We start from the raw sequence: 11,445 nt of genomic DNA on the forward strand, positions 1-11,445 counted from the left end.
AATGGCAAGACAATCTGCGTCGACTCTTCTATTTTTGCACTGACTATGCACATGCTACACACATGCAGACACGTTCATACTGACTAAACACACACAATCATATATCCTGATGCCCAGTCACCTTACCCCTATACATATCTACCCCTACAGTATCTCTGCACATTGTGAATATGGTATTAGAACTGATCCTGTATATAGCTTACTTGTGTTATTTCTTGTGTTATTCTACTTTTATAGTACTATCAATATTTATTACTGCATTGTTGGGAAAGAGCTTGCAAGAAAGGCATTTCACTGTGCATGTGACAAATCAATTGTAAAACCTCTGAAGAGAACATCACGAGACAGACGTACAAAATAAATGTAATCATTGAGACAATGCTTCCGCAGTGCACAAGTAGAGATTAAAATACAGAAAATATTAGAGTTTTATTTTAGAACAATGACATCTTATTAAACTACGCATTTTTTTTCTTTTCTTATGCACATACATCTGACAGGCTTGCCTTTCACACAAAGCATTTCCAGATTAAGCAAAATGAGCAACAGAATGAAGATGATTTTCATGTCATTAACAAGAGACATTGACAAACATACCTGCAGAAGGTAAACATGTATGGGGGGGTAATTCTTTCACAATTAATGATAATTGTGAAGACATCGGTCAACATCCACAGTTAGCGTGACGTGAAATGTCCTTTAAAGCCTGGGGGAAGACTTCACTCCACTTCTACTTTGGCTGTTTTTGAGGACGTCTCTCCCTCCGCAGCGGCTGCCGGGCCCCTCCTCTTCCTCAGACCCTTCATCTTACGTGTCTGGAGCTTGGCCAGATCCTGCTTCTGCATGTGCAACCTGCCAAACTTGGTACCAAAGGTATCATGGGATATGTTCTTCTTCTTCTTGGGCTGTAAAGAATAGAATTGACAAAGAACATGAGGACTGATTGCCTTGATGTTTAATTTTACTACATAGATACTTCTAAATGATGTGGCCAATGGCACACAATACAATTGTGCAATTAAGATACTTTCAAAAAGAATAAACCTTGTGACATTCAACATGACTCTTGAGATTGAAAAAGATGACTGCAACTAGTTGTTTCATACCTTCAGAGCCTTGGGCTGTCTGTGAGCTGTCTTGTAGAGGTCGTCTGATGCCAGGTGTGTTCTCCGCAAGACAAAGTCAAAAGACGGCCCAATCTCCTCCAGCTCAATCCTTGGTGTACGACATCCAGACTTCTTCAACAGAGATCTGGAGAACCCCAAAGAGTTTTGACTAGTGATCATTTCAGGGGTGAAAGATGCAGATCATATGTAAATTCATGAATAATAGGTGACATTGGTAGATGGTCTAGCTGCTAGCAGGCAGACATACCTGTAGCTGCGCATGTAGATTTTCCCCTCCAGAGCAGTGAAGTGCAGGACATGCTCCAGACCAGCTAGACGCACTGAAGGCACAACGGGACCCCTGAAGAAGTCTGTACGAAAAGACAATAACAAAAAAAATGGTCAATAGCACCGCCGACATGAAATGCAATATTATTACAACCTACAGAAATACTACGGATTGTGAAGGTATGTTTCCCCCCAAAACATTCTATGCTGAACAAAAATATAAACGCAACATGTTATGTTGACATGTTAACAGCCAGGTCGCAGTTGTAAATGAGAACTTGTTCTCAACTAGCTTACCTGGTTAAATAAATAAAAGTGTTGGTCCCATGTTTCATGAGCTGAAATAAAAGATAGCAGAAATTTTCCATACACACAAAAAGCTTATTTCTCTCTAATTTGGTGCACCTTTTTTTTTTTTTTTTTACATTCCTGTTAGTGAACATTTCTCCTTTGCTGAGATATTCCATCCATCTGACAGGTGTGACATCAAAAAGGCCACTGAAATGTGCAGTTTTGTCACACAACACAATGCCACAGATATACATTTTAGGGAGCGTGCAATTGGCATGCTGACTGCAGGAATGTCCAACAGAGCTGTTGCCAGAGAATGTAATGTTAATTTCTCTACCATAAAACTGCCTATATATTTTTTATAGAATTTGGAGGGGATAATGAATTTATTTCAATTGACTGATTTCCTTCTATGAACTGTAACTCAGTAAAATACGAGAAATTGTTGAATGTTGCGTTTATATTTTTGTTCAGTAGAGTTAGAGGAATTGTTTTCTAACTGAAGGGGTAGGACTAAAATTAACCTCACGACATCCGATTAACACCAAATTCAAATGTTTAGCTTTGACTAAACTGTACCTGTAAGAAGGCTCTTTAGGCGTTTGTGGTCATCATCATGGTCAAAAGCCTCCCCTGCAAACACCAGCATCGGTTTGGTCCCCTCAGGACATTTGCTGTTCTGCAATGCATTGGAAACAGAACATAAAATTACAGGAGGACGATTATGATATAATAGGTAACACCAACTTCACTTGTTTGCAGTCCAGAGTGTATTGGCATGTTTTTATCAGTAAAACAAAAATGAAAACAATTCAAAGAACAGGGAAACAGTGTGGCTAAAATGGTGTTAAGATCTCTCTTTCGACAAACATATCAAGATTGTTCCAAGGACAGCTTTTTTCCATCTACGTAACATTGCAACAATCAGAAACTTCCAAATTAATCCATGCTTTTCTTACTTCTAGGTTAGACTACTGCAATGCTCTACTTTCCGGCTACCCGGATAAAGCACTAAATAAACTTCAGTTAGTACTAAACATGGCTGCTAGAATCTTCACTTGAACCCCAAAATGTGATCATATTACTCCAGTGCTAGCCTCTCTACACTGGCTTCCTGTTAAGGCAAGGGCTGATTTCAAGGTTTTACTGCTAACCTACAAATAATTACATGGGCATGCATCTATTTTTCCGATTTGGTCCTGCCGTACATACCTACACGTACGCTACGGTCACAAGACGCAGGCTTCGTTATTGTCCCTAGAATTTCTAAGCAAACAGCTGGAGGTAGGGCTTTCTCCTATAGAGCTCCATTTTTATGGAATGGTCTGCCTATCCATGTGAGAGACGCAGGCTCGGTCTCAACCTTTAAGTCTTTATTGAAGACTCATCTCTTCAGTAGGTCCTATGATTGAGTGTAGTCTGACCCAGGAGTGTGAAGGTGAACAGAAAGGCACTGGAGCAACGAACCGCCCTTGCTGTCTCTGCCTGTCCAGTTCCCCTCTCTCCACTGGGATTCTCTGCCTCAAACCCTATTACAGGGACTGAGTCACTTGCTTACTGGTGCTCTTCCATGCCATCCCGAGGGATGCATCACTTGAGTAGGTTGAGTCACTGGGGTGATCTTTCTGTCCGGGTTGGCACCCCCCCTTGGGTTGTGCCGTGGGAGAGATCTTCGTGGGCTATACTCAGCCTTGTCTCAGGACAGTAAGCTGGTGGTTGAAGATATCCCTCTAGTGGTGTGCTTTGGCAAAGTGGGTGGGGTTATATCCTGCCCATTTGGCCCTGTCTTTTTTCTAGCCACCGTGCTGCTACACCTGCATTGCTTGCTGTTTGGGGTTTTAGGCTGGGTTTCTGTACAGCACTTTGTGACATCAGCTGATGTAAGAAGGGCTTTATAAATACATTTGATTGATTGATTAAGAGGAAATAGTTCATTTGTAGTTGTTCATTCAGACCACTGAAAGACTGAGGTGTATTCGTTTGGCTTTTTGTAGCAGTGTGAGCGTGACGACACTTAAAGAACTAAGATTCATAGAGATTAAGAAAGTACAGAACATCAGGTGGTGCTGAAGGCACTGCTTAAATTATTATTTTTTATCTTATTGACAAATCCAGAACTCACATAAGTGGTATCATGCAGAAATGTGAAACACAACTACAAATGACTATAGGAACTGCAGAAACATCACCTTGATCGCACTCAAGGAGTTATACTTCTCAATGCCCAGCTCAATCATATCCAGCACGTGGAAATCAAACAGACGACCTGTAACCAGCAAAAAGGAAAGGAGAAAAACAAGGTCAAACCCTTATCTGCTGTGAAAATTACTAGACATCTATTGTCTAGTCTCCCACTGATAGAATACAAAAATGCTTACCAAATATCAGATTGTTTGGCCTTTTCTTGTTGTGCGAGCCAAACAAAAACAGCGAGCTATCCGTTTTCTTCGAGAAGAATTCCTGTAGACAGAAAATATTAGTGATCGGAAATGGCAGTGCAATGAATATATTGTATTTTAATGTGATGCTAACTAGTACACTACTGCAGTGTTTTTTATCCTGGTCCTGCGGACCCAAAGAGGAGCAAATGTTTGTGTTTTCCCTAGTACTACACGCCCGATTCCACAATAATTCCAGTGTTGTGCTAGGGCTACAACAACAATGTCCCTTGAACCAGGACTACTACATTGAAACACTCACTATACTGTATATTTAGGAACTAGAGGAATCAAAAACAATTAGAATTCTCAGGTTAAACAAAACAGTTTTAGAGGGTAATGAAGACATGTAATATCTCTGGTTAACTGACCAATGATGAAGAATCTTCAAATGGCCTGGTTATATTTTTCCTGGAAGGAAAGACAACATTTGGTTTACATGCAGGATAAAAAACACATTTCTCAAGTACCAACAATAGATGGACTATTTATGTTTTGTTATTATTTCAGTATAGTCAGTCCTTTATGCCAAAGTTGCTATAAATATCCAATGTTTACAGGGGGAAAATAAAACATGAAGACTAAATACAATAATTTCAGAACTACCACAATACTGGATAGGTTAAAATAATAACAGTTCTCCTACTTGAGAAAAGGCCCAGTGCAGTCAAAAACATGATTTTTCCTGAGGTTGACCGATTAAATTAGGGACGATTTCAAGTTTTCATAACAATCGGAAATCTGTATTTTTGGACACTGATTTGGCCAAGTTTTTTTTTTACACCTTTATTTAATCTTTATTTAACTAGGCAAGTCAGTTAAGAACGCATTCTTATTTTCAAAGACTGCCTAGAAACGGTGGGTTAACTGCCTTGTTCAGGGACGACAGATTTTTTAAAATAATAATAATTTTACCCCATTTTCGTGGTATCCAATTGTTAGTAGCTACTATCTTGTCTCATCGCTACATCTCCCGTACGGGCTCGGGAGAGAAGAAGGTTGAAAGTCATGCGTCCTCCGATACACAACCCAACCAAGCCGCACTGCTTCTTAACACAGCGCGCACCCACCAACCCGGAAGCCAGCCGCACCAATGTGTCGGAGGAAACCGTGCACCTGGCAACCAGCAGGCTCGTAAGCATTCATTCAAACAGCACTTTTTTTTGCCGGCAGCTCTTCGCTGTGCTTCAAGCATTGAGCTGTTTATGACTTCAAGCCCATCAACTCCCAAGATGAGGCGGGGTGTTAGCGGGGTGCGCACTAATAGCGTTTCAAACGTCACTCGCTCTGAGACTTGGGAGTAGTTATTCCCCTTGCTCTGCAAGGGCCGCAGCTTTTGTGGAGCGATGGGTAATGCTGCTTCGAGGGTGGCTGTTGATGTGTTCCTGGTTCGAGCCCAGGTAGGGGCGAGGAAAGGGACGGAAGCTATACTGTTACACTGGCAATACTAAAGTGCCTATAATAACATCCAATAGTCAAAGGTATAATGTTATACAAATGGTATAGATAGAAATAGTCCTATAATTCCTATAATAACTACAACCTAAAACTTCTTATCTGGGAATATTGAAGACTCATGTTAAAAGGAACCACCAGCTTTCATATTCTCTCATGTTCTGAGCAAGGAACTGAAACGTTAGCTTTCTTACATGGCACATATTGCACTTTTACTTTCTTCTCTAACACTTTGTTTTTCCATTATTTAAACAAAATTTAACATGTTTAATTATTTATTTGAGGCTAAATTGATTTTATTGATGTGTTATATTAAGTTAAAATAAGTTGTTCATTCAGTATTGTTGTAATTGTCATTATTACAAATAAAACGTATTTTTAATTTTTTTTTTTTAAATCAGCCGATTCATCGGTATCTGCTTTTTTTGGCCCTCCAAATAATCAGTATCGGCGCAAAAAAAAAAAATCTGAATCGGTCGACCTCTAATACATATACAGTCAAAAGTTTGGACACACCTACACATTCAAGGGTTTTTCTATATTTGTACAATTTTCTACATTGTAGAATAATAGAAAACATCAACACTATGAAATAACACATGGAATCATGTAGTAACCAAAAAGGTGGTAAACATGTCAAATTATATTTTAGATTCTTCAAAGTAGCCACTGACTTTGCACTGGCTTGGCATTCTTCATTCTCTCAACCAGCTTCATGAGGAATGCTTTTTCCAACAGTCTGAAGGAGTTCCCACATATGCTAAGCACTTGTTGGCTGCTTTTCCTTCACTCAGTGGCCCAACTCATCCCAAACCATCTCAATTGGGTTGAGGTCAGGTCATCTGATGCAGTGCTCAAGATCGGTGGAAAAACTGCGAGCCAGGCCTAGTTGCCCAACATCAGTTCCCGAACTTACTATTACCGAACTTACGATGCAATGTTCCAACATCTAGTGGAAAGCCTTTCCAGAAGATTGGAGGCTGTTATAGCAGAAAAGGGGGGACCAACTCTATATTAAAATTCCCATGATTTTGGAATGAGATGTTCGCCGAGCAGGTGTCCACATACCTTTGGTCATGTAGTGTACCACAGTTGCCAAAGAAAACAATATGAAAGCACACATTTACCAGTAGAATCTTATTTTTCATTGATATCATTTTAATAAGAAAATTCTGGTTGCTAGAGACCCAACCCAGTTGTTCGTTCTTTATGTTCTGTTGCCATGCTCAGTTCAGTGGCAACATTCTTATCCCTTGCTTGCTGCTAGCTAGCAAACTTGCTACGGCTACGCAATCACTACCACTGTAGCCAGAATAACAGGATTTTCATTGCATAACCCCATCACGCAAAGGCTATATCCTTATCAATAAATTTAACAAAACAATATTTATTAAGTCTTGGCTATAACATGTCCTGAGCGAAATAGCCAAGGGGTCTCAAATGGTTTAGACTATCTATTCTTACTTCAACTATTTTGTTTAAAATGTATTTAGAGGCTATATTTAGAGGCCTGTGAGCTAGGATCTCTTTTTTAGGGGAGCCCTATAATAAAAACAATTATAAAACACAGAGTTGATAGCCTAAATTGCAACGCCTACAAATTGAAGGCCTACTTTTTTATTTGGATAGGCTTAAATTAAACATAGAATTCTTAAAGTGATAGGCGAAAGAACTAGAGAATGTAGATCATTTTGAATACATATGGATTTCAATAAACAAATGGATAAGACTTCTATTCTCGTTGATTTAGTTCCTATTGCAACTCAGAAAAATGACAATGGATGACATACGGACTGACTGAAGGATGAATTAAATGTTCAAATATGTTGGAATGACGAGTTGCACGCATCACGCATGCTCTGCACTTTATTTGGCTAGTAGGCAAATAGTAATTTTATCCTAATCTAGGCCTGACTCCATGCCTCCAGAAGGGCATCTTCTGAGGCTGAGGGGTGCTTTTCCAAAGGCGCATGCTGCTGTGGTGCTGCACGGAGATGTGGTGCTGCACAAGCTCTTCAATTGGGCAGCAGTGTCGCGATGGAGGGAAAAGCCTACACGGAGACTACCTAAGACAAGTGTTATTGTAAAGTGTGGGAATAAACTAATGCTACACTAAGCCTACCTCTCCCGTGTTCATTTCAGTCTATATCTTCATGAAATGATTTATATAAATCACATCAAATTACTTTACATTCATAATAAACCCTCCTACAGGATATGCTTTGGCAAGATTTTGAGTGATGAAATTACTTTTCAGGACCCTGTCTTTCAAAGATAATTTGTGAAAATCCAAATAGCTTCACAGAACTTCATTGTAAAGGGTTTAAACACGGTTTCCCATGCTTGTTCAATGAACCATAAACAATTAATGAACATGCACCTGTGGAATTGTCGTTAAGACACTAACAGCTTACAGACGGTAGGCAATTAAGGTCCCAGTAATGAAAACTTAGGACACTAAAGAGGCCTTCTACTGCCTCTGAAAAACACCAAAAGAAAGATGCCCAGAGTCCCTGCTCATCTGCATGAACGCGTCTTAGGCATGCTGCAAGGAGGCATGTGGACTGCAGATGTGGCCAGGGTAATAAATTGCAATGTCCGTACTGTGAGACGCCAAAGACAGCGCTACAGGGAGACAGGAGGGACAGTTGATCGTCCTCGCAGAGGCAGACCACGTGTAACACCTGCACAGGAACGGTACATCAGAACATCACACCTGCGGGACAGGTACAGGATGGCAACAACAACTGCTCGAGTTACACCAGGAACGCACAATCCCTCCATCAGTGCTCAGACTGTCCGCAATAGGCTGAGAGAGGCTGGACTGAAAATGCAGTCCATGAGGAGGAGATGCACTGCAGTACTTAATGCAGCTGGTGGCCACACCAGATACTGACTGTTACTTTTGACCCTCCCCTTTGTTCAGGGACACATTATTCAATTTATGTTAGTCACATCTGTGGAACTTGTTCCGTTTATGTCTGCTGTTTAATCTTATGTTCATACAAATTAAATGTCATTTTTGTCCATGCTGTGGAGATCCAACACTGATGTTTCAATCCGCTAGGTGTAGGCATAATATAGATTAGCTACCTAAAATGTGAAGTAAATTCAAATGACTAATAGAGACAACTTGAAAACGTGCAGGATACCTATTTATAATACCTATAATGTTAGACTGTAATCATAACATGGTGTTTGTTGACAGATTAAATGTTAAGTTTACGTTCATGTTTCACACATGGCTTTTCTTATGATCTTAGCAATTTGCGTATGGATCTTCTTATGATCCTAAAGACACGTACGTTCAACATATGGGCAGGTATCTGGCTCCATAACGTCACCAGGCGGTAAATGAGTTAAGACCAACAACAGAGCTCCAAAGCTCTTCCATTAACAACTTATTTTCAGATTTCCCACTCACGGATAGTCCTAGCATAAGAGTCCTTTACTAAGAAGCTATTTGTTTCTTTTTTTTACCCTTTTCATTTCAAACAATCACAGTAAGGTAGTTATTTGTTACCTAGAACTGATTTGAGAGAGATAAAAACGGCTTCACTGGTACTTTAAAAATCAATCACTTACTTTTTGTACAATACAGCACTTGGTTTCTTCAGGGCATACTGGAGAAAAAAATGTATTCAGAGTTATCTAGCTATCTGGCACTCAAAACTTGACCATCTTCAATATTCTGGTAGGGGAGGGTCGACCGTCAGAAAACGTACAATGTCCTTCAGTGCCTGAGTGACAGTCATACTGGTGTTGCCTCCTTTCATGATCATGGCATTCTTAACGTTCTCTGTAAGCTTGGGAGCTCTGTTGTCAAGAAAGCGCTTAGCCCTCTTCGTCTTAGGTTTTCTGAGGAAACAGTCATTCAACAGGAAGGCATTTCAGCTATAGACACCGTGACACTTGAGTAAAACAACAGATGCTTTGACATAGTATATTTCGTTTGATGGAAGATCTCAAACTAACACGGTTTAGAAGACTACAGTAGCTACTAGCTAGGTAGTTAACTACATGGCTAGCAACTGACGTTAACTATACAATAATAAAATACCACAACGTACATTACTCCTTCCTTTTGTTTCATTTTGGTGACTTCACTCGTGTGCAATTACAACTCGTGTGCTTGATCGCGTTTGCTTTAAAATACTCCACGTGAATTCACAACACCGGAAAATGTCGCAGTTACATGTACGTCACATCCGTTGTTATGTACAGTATATACACACGATGTACTCTTATTTGGCCACATGATGGCGGTAAAGAGCTATAAACCCCCTCCATAACTCAAACCCTAGAACCCAACATCAACCCCAAACGTTTGTGGTTTACCATTTTTTCCAGAACAATTCATTTTCAAGTATATGTTAACTTGTGTATCTTTACAAAATATAACATTCATGTATGATATGAAATAATATTCTTATATTTCCGAGACCCGAAAGGGCAAATTCTAAGGGACAAGATAATTGCAAGGTAGGTGCACATCCCTAGCAGGCTTTATTTTCTTGCCACATAATCGCATTGCTCTTGAATGGCCTGTCCTCATAATTCATCTATTGGCTGAAACATTTTGAAATACTCCTGTCTACTTCAGTGGAATACATTCAACAACAGCACATAATGTAAATGTGTTCCTTGGGCCCCCATTCTGTCTTTTGAATAATTATTTATTTTTTCTAACCTACATATTAATGGTTGTGTAATTGCTGATATAGTCCTGGGGTAATCAGTACTGTGGAAGGGTTGGTGAGAGTACTGCTCCTGAAGAACAAATGAACACAGTGGTTTCCTACATGGAATGAGATATTGAAATGGAATGTGAACCTTGTAACTTCCACAAATGTTTATCAATGACATTAACTTGTGTGACACTTTGAATCGTGCCCAGTCATTCTCCCACTTTGGTTGGATTACACCACTTACTGTTTATACTGTATTTGCCATTCAAATGTTTATGGATTTCACAGAAACCTTCCTCTCTGCACAGCTGCAAGACCTGTCAGGGTTCCCCAACTGGCAGCTGATTTTATTTGGCCCCCAAATAGGCCAAAAATATATGACCCCCCCCCCCCCCCAAAAAAAAAAAAATGATTTTCTGAACATTTACCTGCACTTTTACTGAAACGTTGATTAATGTGCACTGTCCCTGTAAAAATAAAAAATAAACTCAAACTCAAACTCAATTTATATACAGTACCAGTCAAAAGTTTGGACACAGCTACTCATTCAAGGGTTTTTCTTTATTTTTCATATTTTCTACAATGTAGAATAATAGTGAAGACATCAACACTATGATAAAACACATATGGAATACTGTAGTAACCAAAAAAGTGTTAAACAAATGAAAATATATTTATATTTGAGATTCTTCAAAGTAGCCACCCTTTGCCTTGATGCCAGCTTCGCATTTCAATGAACAGGTGTGCCTTGTTAAAAGTTCATTTGTAGAATTGATTTGCTTCTTAATGCGTTTGAGACAATTAGTTGTGTTGTGACAATGTAGGGGTGGAAAAAGACCAAGTCCATATTATGGCAAGAGCAGCTCAAATAAGCAAAGAGAAATGACAGTCCATTATTACTTTAAGACATGAAGGTCAGTCAATCTGGAAAATTTCAAGAACTTTCAAAGTTTCAAGTGCAGTCCCAAAAACCATCAAGCACTATGATGAAACTGGCTATCATGAGGACCGCCACAGGAAAGGAAGACCCAGAGTTACCTCTGCTGTAGAGGATAAATTCATTAGAGTTATCATCCTCAGATTGAAGCTCAAATAAATGCTTCAGAGTTCAAGTAACAGACACATCTCAACATCAACTGTTCAGAGGAGACTCTGTGAATCAGGCCTTCATGGTTAAAT

General features: G+C 39.6%; 1 protein-coding gene across 1 annotated transcript; it reads right to left on the reverse strand.

Annotated features, from left to right (window-relative positions):
• Positions 1 to 400: 400 nt before the first annotated feature.
• LOC109900672 (ribosome production factor 2 homolog) lies at positions 401 to 9,768 on the reverse strand. The gene is made up of 10 exons (XM_020496404.2): positions 9,649 to 9,768; positions 9,304 to 9,436; positions 9,164 to 9,201; positions 4,495 to 4,534; positions 4,064 to 4,145; positions 3,875 to 3,951; positions 2,265 to 2,364; positions 1,375 to 1,477; positions 1,107 to 1,251; positions 401 to 905 (listed from the first exon to the last, which is right to left on the reverse strand). Exons 1-10 carry the CDS (start codon positions 9,669 to 9,671, stop codon positions 720 to 722), a joined length of 927 nt encoding a protein of 308 aa, XP_020351993.1. The 5' UTR covers positions 9,672 to 9,768; the 3' UTR covers positions 401 to 719.
• Between the last annotated feature and the right edge of the window lie 1,677 nt (positions 9,769 to 11,445).

The sequence above is a fragment of the Oncorhynchus kisutch genome, linkage group LG12 (assembly GCF_002021735.2).
Source record: "Oncorhynchus kisutch isolate 150728-3 linkage group LG12, Okis_V2, whole genome shotgun sequence".
In the NCBI taxonomy this organism is placed as follows: domain Eukaryota; kingdom Metazoa; phylum Chordata; class Actinopteri; order Salmoniformes; family Salmonidae; genus Oncorhynchus; species Oncorhynchus kisutch.